Genomic DNA, 17,545 nt, shown 5'->3' on the forward strand with positions numbered 1-17,545 from the left:
CCACTCCTGAGGAGAAGCCTTGAGGTGTGGGTCTGGGTTGGAGGGGTGACAAGGATTGGATGCACACTGTGGATCCAGGGGATGCCCTGAAGGTGCACTGCCTGCCTGCCCCCTGCATGAGCCCCATGCTCTCCATGTCCTTTGCCTGCCCAGTGGCTTTGCAGGAATCAGGGGTTGGTATGTATTATTTGCTACTGCTAGCAATAAAAGCAAACTTGCTCTGCAGTCACAGCTGGGTCTCGGGTTTGGTGTGTGTGGGCATTCTCCCGAACCTGTAACAAATCACTAACACTTCATTCACATAACCTGATGTATTAGCTTGTCTAAATTTAATATTTGATAAGAAATAGAAGAAAACAATTCCTGTGCTTTTACTTAATCCTTCAAGCTGTATAACAGACACTTCATTCAGCTGCCTTATTTAACTGCACAGTGCTCATGTACACAGGGAAGAGGTCTCCTAATGGAATGGAGAGACAGGCCCTTCTCCACTAACAACACTGAACTGAAACCTGGAATGCTAATGTCACTCATAGAAGATGAGTTCTAAAAGAGCTTCAATGGCCTTCAGGGATATTGCTTTCCCCATAGAGTTCCTGAACATACACCAATATTGTGGGTTTGATTCTGGGTTAGCAGGGCTCTCTTACCACGGAATAGGAGGTCAGCAACACTATCAAAAGATACCAAAGCCCTTGCCAGAGCATCAGATAATTACAGGGAAATAAAATACCTGGGAAGGAAATATAGGGGAAAAAAAAGGCAAACTAATGCAGTAAAATGAAGTAACACCATCTTGACAGAATTAATCTTTGTTAACACTAGCAGAAATTTTACTGAATTAGACTGAAGCCAGGGCTTTAGCTTAGAATCTCTAATGAAGCATCCACATTTTTTTGGAAGAAATCATACTTCTCATTAGCCATTTTTCATTACTAAGGGATAAAAATAAGTCATACAATCATCGCATATGAATTAGTTCCATTATTTGCAGTCTACACTGTCTCCTTAAATTACAGGCCCATAGCTTGTATTTGCATCATTTGTACCCAAGATATGTCCAGCTCCCCAGGGGAGGGGAGAAACTTCCTTCTTCTCTCCTTTTTCCTGAAAATCCTACAGTCAGGTATGAGAGCACACACAAAAAAAAAAACCTAGTAAAAGAACAAAGCTACATACATGATCTTGACAGAGCTGAAAGGAAAAGTAGTGTAGACATCAACTTACCTGGTGAAGCATGTGGTCCAAACTTGTGGAAAATTTTGTGACTGAATTCTTCTGCAATAAGCTAAGCAAGTGGAAGAATTAGTCAATAGTACTTGTGACCAAAGCTAGGAATAACTCATTTTCAGACAAGCATGCCATTAGCAGTAAGCATCTAAGTAAGAGCATTTACTGTAAATTACACAAAAATAAATACTCAACTCTATGCATTGAATCTAGTATTACTTGAATCTAGTATTACCAATATGGAGCTGGAGTATTTTCAAACATTTTTGGCATAATTACTCAAGTAATTTTAAAAAGCAATTTAGCCTGACTTCTGGGTGGCACATGTTATCTCATTTATGAGCTAGCTAAGAATCTAGGAAAAAAGTTAATGTGAGCATCAACACAATTTTTATGCATAATTAATTTTAGATTTCTGAGTAGCTGCCAAAGTTCATCTCAATTTCTCATAGAGCTAGTGTCAAAAAATAGTTCTTTAAAAATGTTTGCAGTTTTAAAGTGTTGCTATCCTTTTCAAGATGGGAAGATGACCACATATGTGGGTATCTGGAAAAACACATATGGTGTGCTGTAAGGCATATAAAATTAGAATAATAAAATATGGAAAGCAGTCCTACTGAGGTGAAAAATTTGAGACAAGACAAAGAATATTCAAATATTAATAGGCCATCATCTTAAATACTGTAGGTAGTTCTGAACCAAACACCTCAAAATCTATATAGTAGAAGTGAAAAGTATTCAAGGAAGAGCAGCAAGGATAAATGAAAAGTGTCAGTTCAGGAATGGTCTTCACAGAATCTTGAACTACTGAGATTCCTTTGATTTGTACCAGTCAGTTACAATGCTGAGGAGTTAAAGCTTAAAAAAAACCCCAAAACAAGAACCAAAATGCAGAACTTAGGGCTCTGCACATAATGGCAAAACAAATTTTTAATCTGGAGAGTCTGGCATCAAAGATTTTGTAAACCAGAAGGCACACAGTTTCCTACAGTTTCTTAGTAATGGTCTTGAAGCTTTTATTTGAGTGGTAAGCTGTAGCAACTGAATTATGATGTTTCCACGATAACACCTTTACTGACAGAAAAGAAACCTGACTCTTTAGTATCTTCCAAAGTGCCCCCTCTCCTTTTTAAAAATTGATGCTAATTTAGATCTGCTCTTTAATCCAACTTAGTAACTATGAAGATAAAGAAAGAATTTACATAAAACTGGAAGACTGATTTCCCGATATTTAAAAATGGGATTTCAGCAACAGTTGCAACATCCTGAAGATGTCAACTATGAAATAATTTTTAAGCTTAGACTAAGGAAAACAGAGGACAACAGCACTAGCCATGGATGATACTGCAATAAAATAAGCATTACAGCTGTATCACAGAATGACCACCTCCTGCTGAATATGAATGTACCAGACTGATACATTTCGTAAAAGGTGCTTTCTGTGTGGGGTTTTTTTTGGTTGTTTCAAATATTAGATAACACTTCTAAGCCACACACAGCAGTAGTACAGTTGGAAAAATTGCATCTAAGTATTCATACTCCATCTAGGACAAATTAGTATCACCATCTGGAGATAGACACAGCCTATTACTAATTATACTTTGACTGACTAACTCCAAATAAAAATTTCATATCCATTCCAGCTACTGGAAACAAGACCAGATCAAACTATTACTGTTGTAAATGTTAGAACAAACTTATCTGTAAAGATTGCTGAATTTTACCTTTCTTTGGGACTTCAATCTGAAGTCAGCTGAAAGTCTATTTCAACACAGAAATTCAAATTATATATAGCCTTTTCAAGACATTTCTTTAGTTTTGAGTTAGAATCCATTAGAATTATTTATACTGCACTTCCTCCATGTCCTTTCTCTTCTATATTTATTTACCTCATACCAGTACTATTATTCACTTGTTAATCTTGATCTCTTTTGACTAGATTCATATTAAAATGACATTATTAGATATAAAATTATATGAATAGATTTTAAACAGAATAGGAAGCAACTTCTTTGAAGGTACATACACATGATACATTTAAACCTCAAGAAATTCAAAGATTATTTTACTTACCATTATTTTCCACAGCAGGCCCTCAGGCCATTCCAAATTACAAACAAAAAATAGATTCAAGAGATTCTATACAGCAACAATGCTGAAATAATTGACAGCAGCATTTTATGAAAAGATACATATCTAAAAAATCATCTCAGTAGTGATTCCTCATGCTATAGAAAAACACACAAAACAATGCACTTCAGAAAATATCACTGGATTTACTTATGGAAACTACAAAACACTTAATAATTTGAGACTTTTCTTTACAGTCCATTGTAAAACTAGTTTTTCCTCAACTGACCCTGTCTATAAGAAAACTATTCTAGGGAAAACTATTACTCTAGTTTTCAATGTAATATACTAACATTAAGATAAAGAAAAAGGAAAGTCCTATGATGTTTTTATTAGCAAAGTTAGAATTCAAACTGACTCCATACCTCTGGTGTGAGAAATTTTTCAACCCGTTTGGCTATAAAGTTTTTCTCCAATATGGAGTTTACTGATGGTCTATTCCTGGGATTCCTTTTAAATAGCTGTGACAGCAGATTACGTAGGTCGTAGGAGTAATGCATAGAAACAGGAGGAAAAGGCCCAGAGATTATCTTCAGGACCAAGTTCTTCATGTTACCGGCTTCAAACTGTATCACACAAGGAACAGAACAGTTACTCTTATCACCTGTCCTCATGCAAGGCTGCACATACAGATGATGAGGAAACCAAGCTAACAGCGTGCACCTTCCTTTGCCTCAACACACACATTTTCAAGGCAACACACGCATTTCCAGGGTCAACACCAGCAGTTCAAAATAATCTGTTGCCATGTATCCAAATTAAAATTCTAATTAAAAATACATCACAATACAGGTACTTCATACTATGGAGACATAATGTTGCTATCAAGTAATTACTTGCCTCCAGATCTAGACTGACAATGATATATAACTAAGGAAAAAATAATTATCTGCTTGATCTCCTCTTCCAAAGGCTTTGAACCACAACATGCCTTCTGCCTTTTTTAGCAACCCCCCATTACAAATTAGAGAATGTGAGGTTCACACTTATTCAGAGTGAAATCCAAGGGAATGCTCAGACTTCAGTTTAATCTCAGGTAACAGAGAGCACCATTTCAATTCCTTTGTACAATAAAAAGAAAACAATATGTATTACCCAGCTTACAGAAAACAAATTGTTGACATCGACTCTCCGAAATTAAACACTGTCAGCAGTACTGCCACATAAAAGATCAAGCAAGAAGAAATTACAAAAGCTTGAAATGAAATGAAATCCTTATCCCTTGAAAATAGTTCTTTCCATTTTCATGTTGTTACAATCTTTTTCTTTTAACAAAAACAGCTACTAACAAGCTCCAAACAAAACAAAATCCACAAAAAAGTCTGTGGAAAGGACAGAAAAAACCCCAAACATTTTCTTCCCTTCATAACTGAAAAATGGATGATGAAGACATACTCTTCAAACTATAACACACATAGATAGAAGAAAAAAACCAAAAAAACTGGAAAAAGGCAACTCTTCCACATTGGGAGCTTTTTGTAAGCACTATTTCTGTTCTAAACAGAAATACATTAATCCATCCGCAAAAAAGCAGAATACAAATTCAGATTTTCAATGAAGCTTTCAATGAATTCAAGCTTTTTTGGAATAAAACCTAACCTAACCAACCAAAAATCCCAAACAACAACAACACCACCACCAACAAAATCCCCAAACCAACCAAACAAAAAACCCTACAAATGCCCCCACTATTCCTAGTATCCTTTATTATAACACCTAACAAGTTTTTCAGCTAATACAATCCATTAAAAACAAAAGTGCCAACACAGCTGAGAGACTGGCATGGAGCAAAACATCAATGAAAAGTGTTGCTTGGCACAGAAAGTGGAGATGAAAATGCTGAAGGTAACTTTCAAACAGCTACCATGAAAGCATTTCATCAACTAAAATAAATCTGCATGACATCAGAAATAAATTCTATTTGAAATCACTATTCTTTTATGGACACAAAGTTTCTACTCACCGCATGTTTAAGTGTACACATTTCATAGAGAACACAACCAAGGGCCCAGATATCACTAAATCAAAGAGAACACATTATTTTAACACTTAGTTCTAGGTTAACATTGCCAGTTAACTTGTATCTCCGAAGAGGAAAAGGGTGGATTTTTGAGTATGCACAAGCTCCCCTCTATGGACTTCTTTGACCCTGCAAAACCCTAAGGAAACAAAAATCCCCAAACTAATTCATCAACCAAAATAAGGCCATCTTGAAAATCAGATTATGCTATTTTGGCTTCTGATTTAGAACCATCTCAGCCACAGAAATCAGACAAAATATGGACAAGGCTTTTTTTTGTTTAGATACATACATTTCCCTGAGGTCTTGTAATTAAACAAACAAAATCCAAAAAACCTTCATCACTTAATTCAGCAAACACAATTCTCAAGTCAATTTATTCTGTTTAGCATCAACTACACTTACCATCATTCATTACAGGATTTGGTTAGAACACCATTGGATAATAAACCCCATGTAGAACAAATTAAGGGGAAGTAATTGTAACAATTTTTGTCTCTTAAGAAATTAATGGAAACGATAATAAGGCACTCACAGCAATGAATGCAACCACTTGGTACTGTGGAAGGGTAACTTACTAACATTTAATTATTAACATTTAATTATTACCATTTAATTACAATGGGGACACTGTTACCAGGCACAGGCTGCTGCTAGGGCAGCAAAGGTGTAAACGAGGTGTCTGGAGCAAGCTGAGCCACCCCTGTATGCACATCACGTGTGCAGATAATCAAATTGCTGTGTTTCATCCTTAAAGAGAGTTTCTCCTTGTTAGTGCATAAACAAAGGCAGTACAACCACTGTGCAGACAGGCAAAAGTAGAGCCACAATTAAGAACACAACTAGATCTAGAGCTTGGAGCATTAAGCTAAGTCATCTCTCCATGATATTGCTTTCTACTTCAGACCTACCTGTAGAGGTACAACCTCTACAGTGAAGCTCAGTACGTACTTGGGTAAGAGACAAACTAATAGATGCTCACCATCATTTGACTAGAACAGCTTTAAATTCCTAAAAGAGCTTCTTTTTTTCTTTTTACTAAAGATGTTTAATAAAATCCTTACTAGTACCTTTTATTGTTGTAAGGCTTGTTCTGACATATTTCAGGCGACAAATAGTACGGTGTTCCTATGCAAGTGCGTGCCAGCTCTGCAGTACTGAGAGAAAAATAAAGATGGATGTTAACTGGTTAACTCATATGAAGTGCACAGGTTGTGTTTTCCTTGATCAAAGCAATTTAAATTAAGTGAGAGGAAAAACCATATCAAAAAGGAGTTACCTGTTCAGAACTCTGGCAATTCCGAAATCTCCCAGCTGTATTGTTCCATCTTTGGTTAAAAATATATTCTTGACATAGAAATGTTAAAAAGTCTGTTAATTAAAATATTCATACAATTGCACACTTTTTGTTCTCTACATGTTTTGAGAAGAAGAAAGTTTTTTACCATTTAATCCCCCTGAAGTCATTGTTACTTACTGCTATGGAACACCAGACTTATATAACTCCTACTTTATTAATATGAAAAAACACTACTTCACACTATCAAACATAATCTTCTCTTTCCCCACACATAAATACATGAGTAACACCTGTAGCTTCATCTAATAGCCTCATCTGTTTGTACAAATACATAAATCTCCAGCAGACTGAAGAAAGGTTTCCAGTATTAGAAATGTTTCCATAAACAAACTAGGAAGATATGAATGCAATCACTTTGAAAGACAATTCAGTTGAAAAATAGCCACCTACATACCTGTGACTTTATGTCCCGATGCAAGATTTTTCTATCATGTATGTGTTTTAGTGCTAAACAGATTTGTACAAACCAATCCAGAATCTATTAATAAAAGAAAATGCAACATCAACTTCATCATTTATCTAAAAACTTCCCTCTTACGAGATATTATCAAATCAGACTTTAATTATAACTGGATTTTACCCTCCTCCCTCTCTTACCCACTTCATTTATACCAAAGAATAATTAAAAACTTAATAGTCAGTATAAGGCAAACCTTTTAATGAAGAATGCTTATTACCCAAATTTGATATTAAGCTTGAGACTACTATTTTAATTACCTATTCTAAACCTAGCAGAGGAATGCAACATGGATCTGATTGGCTAAAATGCCTAAGATGTGAAACTTGCAAATTAAAAGATTGCACTTTTGCTGTAGCCAATACAAGTCTTCTTGCACTCAGTTAATCCACCAAGAGTCCTAGGAAGCCTACTGATGCTCTCAGAAATTATTTTACTTATAGTAATTCTGTGTGTCTTAAAAGAAAAATATTACAAAGTAGACTTTGATGAGAAAAGCAACAAACATCTAACTTAAAGATTATGAACAAGCCAACAATGCCCTTTTTTGGGTAAATTTGCAAAAATCACAATTTAAGAAGTGACTAATGACAAAAACTTTGCCATGTGAATAGTAGTTTTATATTCACTACTTAGAAGTACATACATGACAAAATTATAGTAGAATGCAAGACATAATTTTCACTTTTCCTTTTGAAGTCCTTCTTGTAAAAAGTGAGATCAAATTAGAAAATTAAAAGTTTTACAAATTATATCCCAAATGTTTCATATACTACTAAGAATTTCCAATCCCAGGTAAACTGAGATCCTACTGGACACAGACACAAAAGCATAGAAACAATTTATAAACAAAGAAACATATAAGTCCTAACAAAAAATCCACCCTGAATCCTACATAATTTATTTTTACTTAATTTAATCAAATCTGTACTTAAAATCCTCTCATTTATTCCAAACTATGTCACTTCTCCTTCACTAAAAATTGCTTTATAACCAATTTTGTGGCAAAACAAAATGTATTGGAAGTGTATCAGCAGAATATTAAATTTTTATTACTGGCAAAATGAACTTTTAAATGATGCCAACTCCGTATTTCCATATTTCATATTATTATACTTAGAAAGTATATTATTTTATACTTATGACACATGAAAATCAGTATTACAATACAAAATCCTATGCCACTACATCTTAAAAAACTTTAAAAATTATTTCAGAGGTTTAAGGATATTCATTTTGTCTTTCAGTATTTTTCATGTCTCAGATTTGGTTTACTTCACAAGAGATCCAACTTCTAAAAGCATCTTACACATAGAGACAAAATCTCAAGTAACATACCCAGGACTTCCAACCATATTTTCTTTCTGGTTTTTTTTTTTTTTTTTCCTGTGTGCAGTTGTTTTTTTTTTGTCTGTGTTTTGGTTTGATTTTGCTTTTTAATGATACTACATTGACCAATAGCAACAAGAATGACTGTTTGAGAATCTCCTTTTAGATTAAGCAACCATACTTATAACATGAACCAAAATAATTTCAAATTCATGAAAAAGTATCCTGCAACAAAACACTATAACAGCAGTTTGCTGTTACCTGATCTTCAGAGAACAGGATTCCTTTCTGGGCATTTATCTTTTTAAATAGATCTCCTCCTTCACAGTAATCCATCACTATGTACAGACAACCATTTTCTGTAAAGTAAAAGACAAAGTATTTCAAAAAGGCAAAAGCAAGACTCTTCTTTACATAACTTTCTAAATATCTTTACACAGTCACAGAAAAAGCAACAAAAAATTTACTTTTTCACATGCAGCTTTAGATATAATTTATTAGTCTATTTTTTTCAAACTTCAAGCAAAAATATGTTTATTATTTTGAGTTTCAAAACCTAATTTTTCCATTTTGGTAACATTGGACTATTTTGATAGGGAGGGAGAAGAATTACACGTATGAACCAATGTTCCAACATGGTCCTCAAAACCACTATGAAACTAAAGGTGTCATTTTATGAACACAATATAAAACCAATCTTTAAACTTTTTTCAAACATCCTATAGATCCCCCTACCCTAAAGGAATCTTAAGTTGCCTCTATTTGCCTTCTTCTTTCTTGGAGTTTTACCTGGACTTGCCAGAACATGACAGCCATCAGCTTTCATACTAGACATGCAGTTTATTTCAGTCTGAAGAACAATAAGAGAACCTCCAGCAAACAATGAGAGATGGAAACAATTATTTTCTCTTTTTTGAATGACATCTCAGGAGACTTCAAAAAAATCCCATGCAAGTTTCCAGTAGGAGGTATGAACAAACATAATACATTTCATTCAAAGTTATGGTTTTCTCAGTTACTGATGAAAAAACAGATTAGGAGAAGCAAATTGCAAGTTGCCAAAAGCATAAGAACTACACTACTCACATACTAGGCATGATTTTGAGAAGAGATGAATAACTGCAGAAAATCAGTCACATGCTGGTCAAAGGAAAAAGAACTCCTATTTTATGAAAAAGTTAGTCACAACACTTAAAAACCTTTGAATTAAAACAAATTGAATCATCTAAGTCACTTAAATTTCACTCCCATAAAATGCTTCTGAAATCTGCCTTTCAAAACATCAAATCCTTAAAGTTCTCTGTTTGGGTATTTTATTATCATCTTTAATTAGTGTCATTTTAAAACATGATTCTAAGAGTCTAGATTTCTTGCATATCTATTGCTGAAATAATTTTCTTCTGTGAACTTTATATTCAAGGTATTCAAAGTCAATGTGTTCTCCCAATAAAGATGCAACACAAATTCTTGTGTTTACAGGATCTACCTTGTAAGAAAAAAGCAGTCTTAAAGAACAGCCTCTACCACAAGGAAGAAAGCAGTGTGTATTTATAAACCAGAAGTGAGGCTGTGTAATATGATTATGTCACAAAAATCTAATTTAATGAAAAGACAAAGTGAAAGCCCCAGGCGAAAGACATAAGAAAGTCAGCAGAAAGGAAGGAAAGAAGAGACCAAAATCTCTAAACAGCAGTTCAAATAATATTTAGGGACTTTTAATAATATTTTAACTTTTATAATAGGCTTTTGGAATCTTTTTTCTGTTCTGCCCATTTCCCAAGACATTCACTGTGAAGACAATGTAGAATTATATTTCTCCTTCCTTCACTGCCTGATGAAGTAAACAGTCCCATTTATTTTCCCAGCTCTGAAAGCAATTATATGGTTGCAGTTACTGAAGACTGCACTCTAAGACAATAGACTTGGACATAAAACTTCTCTTGCTAGGTTATCAATATCCAAATTTAGACTGTAATTTAACCTACACAAATTTAACCTACACAAGCATTCCAGTTGCTAGGGTATATTCAAGGAGACTTATGCTCCAGAGAAACAAGAGAATATCTTTTATTTAAGTATCAACCAAAACAAATACTATATAAGGTATAGCCATGAATATTTGTTTATTTGTTCCCCTTTCTCCTGAATTACAAAATCAGGAAAATTATTTTTAAATGTGGATAGGAATTCTGAAAAAATATGGAAAATAACTGAAGTAAGTAACAAAGGTATGAAAAATACTGATTAAAGAGAGAAAACTCCCTGACTTTTAGACTATGTGCAGTAAGAAGTGCACAGAGTCACTCACGTTACTTCAGGTTTTACAGTATTAGTTCACCTTACCTTCAAATGACTCCCTATACAGGACAATATTTGGGTGTTTCATGTTAGCCAAAACAGCAACTTCTCTCCTTGATTCTTCTCTCTCCTTATTTGACATCTTCAGAAGGAAAATAATGATTTGTGAGAACAGAAGTACAAAACGAATGGCTCAGGAATTTATTAATAACAATCACTTACCTTAGAGATGTTTATTTCTTTGATGACATACTGTTGACCATTTTCTTTAGCTTTGACAAGTATTGCTTTCCCAAAGGATCCTTCTCCAATCTTCCGTACTTTGATATATTTATCCATAGTTCTCGTCTTAAGGCATCCTTACTTGAGTACTGGAAAAACAAACCAACAAACACAAAAAAACCATCAGCATGTTTAATTAGGTGTACTTAGTGATTTAACCTGATCATGGTATTTTTCTCTAACTCAAAATGTTGATCCATTTGTCTCTTCAGTTGATTTTCTGTAAATCATCTACTCTTAGTCTCAACTCTATTTTAGTACAGTTGGCTCATTTGGGCCAACAAGGGCTGCATAACTAAAACCTGTTTCATCCTTCATTTTGACTAAAAAGGATCTGTTTTGTCTTGAAATAAACCAGTGCAATCAGTGCCAAGGCTTCTGATTCAGCTGGCACACAAACATCATAGAGCTATAGCACTTGATTAAAAATGCTTAGTTCAACTTTACTTGGAAGAAACACAATGGATGCAAGGGGAATTCCTATGCATTGTTTCTTAAGAAGCACTAAATCCAGCTTTTTTATCACCATAATGAAGCCAAAAATGGCCTGAATTCAACAGATCCCCATCATGTTTCAAATCATTATTCAATACAGAGAGGTGTGGCCTTAAGCCTGACTGAAAGACTCTTTTCACATTGCATATAAAACATATAATCACAAAATGGCACACATCACTATTTTCCATGTACTATCTGACCATTCAGACTACCTTTTCAGATTAAAAGGAGTACTCAGTTGAATTTTTATGGTGTTTAAGGTTCTATATTAAAAAATACTTTGGTAAAAACAGGACAATAGGGAGCTGCAGGCAGAAGCTATGGCAATATACAGATGTGTCAGAACAGCACAGTGAAACGGCAAAACAAAGACCAAAGTGACAAATATCCTAACAAATTCACAGTAGACTAAAAGATTATATTTTTTAAAGCAAAAAGAGCTTCCATACCCTGAGAAAGTTTCTATAAGATGAAAAAGACAAAAGTGTCCTAGGATTTTCTTCACTTAAGCCTCACCTGCAAGAACTAATAGCATTTCTGCTTTGCTGTATCCAGCTTCCTTCCAACAGGAGGTCCTAGTAGCTTAGAGCCAAACTTCACACACATCACACGTCTCACAATCAGGGTCTCTCCTCAATTTGAGATTTTTTTTTTTACACAGAATTACCATGTACTAGACACAGATGCTGCTTAACAGGACCTATACCATGAAAGGAGACCAAAATGAATAAGCCTGATAAGCATAGCAAGACAAAACAAGAGAGATCTAAAGTAATCTGTTCTGCAAAAGAGGAGATGCAAAGCTTACTAAGACTAAGCATAACTACCAGGAAAGTAAAAAGTTAAAATTACAGGCCTGCAGTGTTTTAGTAAGGTTGGTTTTTTATTTTCTTACAGTACATAAAGATAGTTTAATATAAAGTTGCACTTCTAAACATAAGAAGGTCTTGGTACTAACTTCAATATTCTCTTTCAGGCAACAGTAACAACACAGCAGGTGGGATACAATTTGAACTCTGCATGACTCTACTGAAGTTCTCTTCCTACTCTACTTTATGAAATAACCAGAGTTGCTCTACAGTTCAAACAGCTGCATTAGGCGTAGCTTAGGGCTGCCTCTGCATGCTGCTCCGTGCAAATATAAATGGGCAGTACCCAGCCTTTGGGCGAGAAGTCACAGTTCAGTCAAAGCGGGTATATCGTCTTCCATTTGTTAGATCGCTTATTTTCCCATGTGGAGGGGAAAAACAGGCGTCCAGAAGAAGGACATCAGCGCTGACAGGGCGTTGTCTTTTCAAGCCCAGGGGAGCAAGTCAGTTCATCGGACACGCAGGAGAGCGGCGCAAGTCACATCCCGAGGCAGCCCGCCCGACCGGAGCGCACGGCCAGGCCCGGGCCGCGCGTACCGGGAGAGGCAGGGCAGGGGCCGGGCTGGGCCGCGCTCCGCAGCGGGCCCCGCCAGGCCGCCGGCCCCGCACAGCCAGAGCAAGCCCAGCACCGGGGCGAGAGGCGCAGCCAGAACAGCCAGCCCCAGGGTGGCTGGAAGAGGTCACCCGCTACCTGCCCGGCTCCCGGCAGGGCGGCCCGGCCCAGCCCGTCGCCGCCCCGCCTCTGCTTTCCCCGCGCCCGCCGGCCCCACCCCGCCATACCTGCCCGCCGCGGCCACGACTGCCCAACCTGGCCTCGCGCCGGGCAAGGCCCCGCCCCCATCCGCCCCTATTGGCGGCCCCGCCCCGCAGTTCGGCTCCCATTGGGCGAGCCCGCACCGGGGCGGGGCCGCGGCCCTGCCCGCCTTAGCGGCACTTCACCCTGGTAACGCGCGGTCACGGTCACGTGACGGGCGGGGCGCGCGCGGGTGTCAGCGTTTTTGGGGGAAACCCCCCAAAACAGCTACGGGTGTTTCACCAAGGAGCCGCGACCCACAGCGCCGTACAGCCCGGCTCCGGCGGTACGTGTCTGCCCCAGGACAGCCCCGGGGCGGGGCTCCGTGGGGAAGCGTGCCGCGGCGGGGCTGAGCGCAGCGCTTACCGGGGAGGGTCGGGCTGCACCTGTGGCTCCTCCGTTCTCGACTCCAAAGCGCGCCTTAGTAGCACCTATGGGCAAAGAGCCTCGCGATTCACAACGTGCCTCCTCAGTCCGAGTGCCACAGGGCACGGCGCCCTGCGGGCTTGTTAGCCTTGCACATAAGCGGACCAGCGGGCGTTTTCCTTAGGGGAAAAAAAAAAAAATCCACTGCTTGACTTGACACGTTTTGGTGGAACTTGCATTCTCTGTGTGTTAAGTGGACCCCAGACCGGCCTCAGCACCTCGGCTGGCAGTACCCAGGAGCTCCGTGCTCAGCCCGACACCTGCATTTTCTCCGCAGGTAAAACCCTCAGGTTCTCGGGCCTTCGCAGCGCCTGGAATTTAGAGGCGGCGCGGTTTAGCCCGAAGCCGAAGGATGTACCCGGCTTCTCTCTGCCTCCTTTACCTGGGAAACAGCCTCCACCCCGTTCTGAAGCGCGGGACTGTCCTGCCTCCCCCTGGGCCCTCAACCCGCCCTCGCAGCGAGGGTGCCCGGCAGAGGCCCCTCCCGGGCCTCGGGGAAGCCGCGCCCCTCCGCGGCAGGGCGGGAGCGGGGGACGGACCCGCGCCGGGCGGACCGCGGGAAGCAGAATCAGCAGTGACGGCGATGCTGACCCCGGGGGCCCGACGGGCGCCGATTCTGCGCGCTGGCAATCCCCGCCCTCCCCGGGCCGAGGGGCGGTGCCGGGCGGCGGAGCGGCCGCGGGTCCGGGGGCTGCGCCCGTGTCCTGCTGGCGCTCGCAGGGAGGATGAGCCAGCGCCTCCCCGGGGATCAGCGGGCGGCGCCGCCCGCGCAGGTACGGGCAGCGGCGGGGCGGGGCAGGCTCGGGCTCCCCCGCGGCCCGGGGACACGGCAGGGGAGCGAGCGGGGCCGAGGCGGCGGGAGGAGGGCGGCGGGCACCCCCCGCCCGCCCAGCGGCTGCTGCGCCCCCGCCAGCGGGGCGGCTCCGGCCGGCCGGGGCTGGGAAGGACGGACGTGGTGGCTCCTCGCGTATCCCTCACCTCGTCCGTGTGCCTCCCCCGAAAGGCCGGGATGAGGGGGGGAATGCCCCGTGTGTTTACACAGTGTAAACACAGCATGTTTACACCGTGTCACCCCATCCCGGTGTTCTTCCGGGCAGCATAGGGAAAGCGGGGGGCTCTGCGGCTGGCAGTGTCCAGGGTCTCCTCCCCAGGATTATTCTGCATGAGTTACTCGCTTTATGTTGGCTCACGGGTTTGGCTAGTAGGGCCGCTCTTAGACAAGGGAGAGAGGTCATAGGCTCTTGTTGGAGCCTCATAATTATATGGGCGTGCAGGTCACTGAGGTTAAAACTGAATATTGAGTGCATTCTTTCATATTATCTTCCCTACTTGACCAAAATTCTTCCATGACCTAGCCAGTACCGTGGAAACGGCTGTGAAACATGTGTGTATCAATTCTCACTTGAAATGAATGGCTATGAATATGACAGTGGAAAATCGTGTGCTGATAGTAAACTATGTTCTGTGTAGTGTAGTAAATTTGCTGTGTCACACTTTAAAGTACTAAACTAGGTAAAATAGGGCCTTACAACCAAATATAAAATGTTTCTGGGTCTAACCTATGTTAGAATAGATACTTAAATATTTTTGGCAACATACTGGTAAATGGTAGTCATTTGGGTGTGAAAATATGCACCTCATTTTTGAGGTTGTGGGACCTCTAAAGCTTCTGGTGCAGAGTTTGTGGAAGAAATTGTCAGATGAATGTGTGCTTTTTGCTTTTAGATGCTTTTCTTTTTGGTGGACCTGTGAAGGGTTTTATTTTCAGTATCCCTTAGCAACAGAGGTACTTCTTTGCAGATACAGCTATTTGAATGAAGGATGTGTTGGTATGACAGATTTGAAAGCAGATAGTCATCAAAACTGTTTCTCTATTTAAGGAAATGTCAATATGCTATAATGTAAAATTTAAAAAAATATTTGTGCATTATAGGAAATATACCTTTGTGAAGAATAATAAAAGAGAACCGCCAGCTGTCGCTATCACTTTTGCTAAAATAAGTCTTTCACTAACTACTGTAAAGTTGATGTCTTGTCTCTTTGGCTGGCAAGCAGATGTAAACTTGCTGCAAATTTGTCAGAGTGGGAAGGACTTCTGCTCTGGGAAAACTACAGGTAGCTTGAAACTTATAGCTTGAAACACAATGACTCTGCATCTCTCTGCAACACATGTGAAAACAGAATTTACATGGTGTTCAGAAAAATGGAGCGTGTTTCTCGTTTACTTCTGTTTAGTATTGGTATGTGGTATGTCAGTCCTAAAAATTCTTTGCCTGATAATGGTAGATGTTATACAGAATGTGTATTTGTAGTGTTTCTAGAAACACATTTTACTTGTTGTATTCCAAGGTTTTCTTTGCCCAAATTTTTAAAGTGTGCTCTTTGAGTCATTTACTATTCCACTGTTCTCTCTGTGTGCAGACTTTCAAGTTATCCTGGGTAAAATTCCCCCCCTTCCTCTCTCTTCTCCCCTTGTAGTAAGAGCAAGCTTATCCAAATTCTTGACCAGGAAAGACACTTGAAGCTGTTGGCCTTTGCTCTTTGTGACTGCATTGCCCTGAACCACTTTATTTTATGAATTTGTCATCGTTTTGCTCATGACCATGTTTATATTTCCTGTTGTGGTCTCTTGCACACAAACATTTGTAGCAAATTGATGTTTGAGTAACTTGCGAGTGAAAACCCACTGTGCTGGTTATTCTATGAACAAGTGGGTCTGGCTGTGTAATAGATCTTCTCCTGTTCACTGAATATACAGTTTGGCTTTCCCCCTCACACACACTTTGCTTTGGGATCTGTGTGTGTGTGTGTCTTACCTTGAACAGCAGAGTTGCATTCCTTGAGTGTGAGCACTAAAGCTGGCACAACTGTTCCATGTTCACAATCATTGCCAAAAGGCATTCTAGGAACATTGAGATAGTTTTTTCCTGCTCTTATTTAGCTGACTTCATATGCATGTGAATAGGTGTAACTGTACAAATCAAGATTTCAGGGTAAAGTCTTATAATAATTTGGCAGTAGGGGTATTTTTAACTTGGTCATAAATTAAAAAAGTAGAGTGGAAGCTTGACTGCTGAAGAGATTTGTGCCAGAAGTGATTGTGCCAATTTGAGTTAATTTCCTAATTCTCAGACTATTTTGCACGTTCCTAAATTTCATGCTTTGGCACCTTGAGAGCAGCAGTAACCCAATAAACTCCAAAAGTTGTCAGCAGTGGCAGTGATCATGTGCATGGAACTGTTTTTGTACTCTCCCTGCTTATTTTCCCAAAACTAAGATTTCAGCTTAATGCCTGTGAGCAAGTTCCCAGTTCTGCCCTCCTCGTTGCAGTTGTTCCCTTATGTCATAACTTTAAAGTGCAGGTTCTGTGTTGTCTGACTTGCCAAAGATGTTCAGGTGTCAGCTCAGCTTTTTACTGTGCTTGTGGACGAGGAGGCTCTGCAGTACACTACTTTGTGCTTGTGTATATTCCAAGCTTTGCAAACTGAAGATGCTCAGAATAGTAGAAAGTTGACAATTACAAATTTTTAGAGTTAACTTGAAGCTTGTTTTTGATTTTTGGAAGCGTTTATGAAAAGTCAGCTGAGAGAATAAAGTCTAGACAGAACAATACTCATTTAAATTGACTGTGATAAGAGGGCTGTAAACAGATTTTTTTTTTTTCTGCTGGAAAATGTGCTCTGCTTTAGAAACATAGAAACTGAAAAATGTAAATTGTTGATATAGTAATTATTATTAGTATTATTAATACTATTATAATTATTAATAGTAATTATTAATATTATTATTAATAGTAATTAATAAATACTAATGAAATAAATACATACTTAATGAACTGATATTTTTTATTATT

General features: G+C 39.2%; 2 protein-coding genes across 9 annotated transcripts in view; one reads left to right on the top strand and one right to left on the bottom strand.

The window, feature by feature from the left end:
- The window catches only part of NEK1 (NIMA related kinase 1), a 43,982-nt gene extending 29,805 nt beyond the window's left edge, over positions 1-14,177 (bottom strand). For 2 of the 5 annotated variants that reach the window (XM_066548269.1, XM_066548266.1), the window contains exons 1-11: positions 14,075-14,177; positions 13,633-13,811; positions 11,047-11,195; positions 10,870-10,966; positions 8,788-8,885; positions 7,135-7,218; positions 6,660-6,727; positions 6,451-6,537; positions 5,324-5,378; positions 3,726-3,926; positions 1,228-1,288 (exon numbers count right to left, since the gene is read on the bottom strand). In XM_066548269.1, coding sequence (XP_066404366.1) covers positions 1,228-1,288; positions 3,726-3,926; positions 5,324-5,378; positions 6,451-6,537; positions 6,660-6,727; positions 7,135-7,218; positions 8,788-8,885; positions 10,870-10,966; positions 11,047-11,163 — 868 coding nt within the window. In that variant the 5' untranslated portion in view covers positions 11,164-11,195; positions 13,633-13,811; positions 14,075-14,177. Of the gene's footprint in view, positions 1-1,227; positions 1,289-3,725; positions 3,927-5,323; positions 5,379-6,362; positions 6,392-6,450; positions 6,538-6,659; positions 6,728-7,134; positions 7,219-8,787; positions 8,886-10,869; positions 10,967-11,046; positions 11,196-12,120; positions 12,278-13,632; positions 13,812-14,074 lie in introns of those variants that run through there. The other 3 variants (XM_066548268.1, XM_066548267.1, XM_066548270.1) reach the window with 3 other exon arrangements.
- CLCN3 (chloride voltage-gated channel 3) overlaps positions 13,953-17,545 on the top strand; it is a 60,765-nt gene continuing 57,172 nt past the window's right edge. For 3 of the 4 annotated variants that reach the window (XM_066548277.1, XM_066548273.1, XM_066548271.1), the window contains exon 1: positions 14,348-14,465. The gene's annotated coding sequence lies outside the window, so the exon portion shown is untranslated. Of the gene's footprint in view, positions 13,970-14,347; positions 14,466-17,545 lie in introns of those variants that run through there. The other variant, XM_066548272.1, reaches the window with a different exon arrangement.

Source organism: Molothrus aeneus, chromosome 4 (genome assembly GCF_037042795.1).
Source record: "Molothrus aeneus isolate 106 chromosome 4, BPBGC_Maene_1.0, whole genome shotgun sequence".
NCBI classification, from domain to species: domain Eukaryota; kingdom Metazoa; phylum Chordata; class Aves; order Passeriformes; family Icteridae; genus Molothrus; species Molothrus aeneus.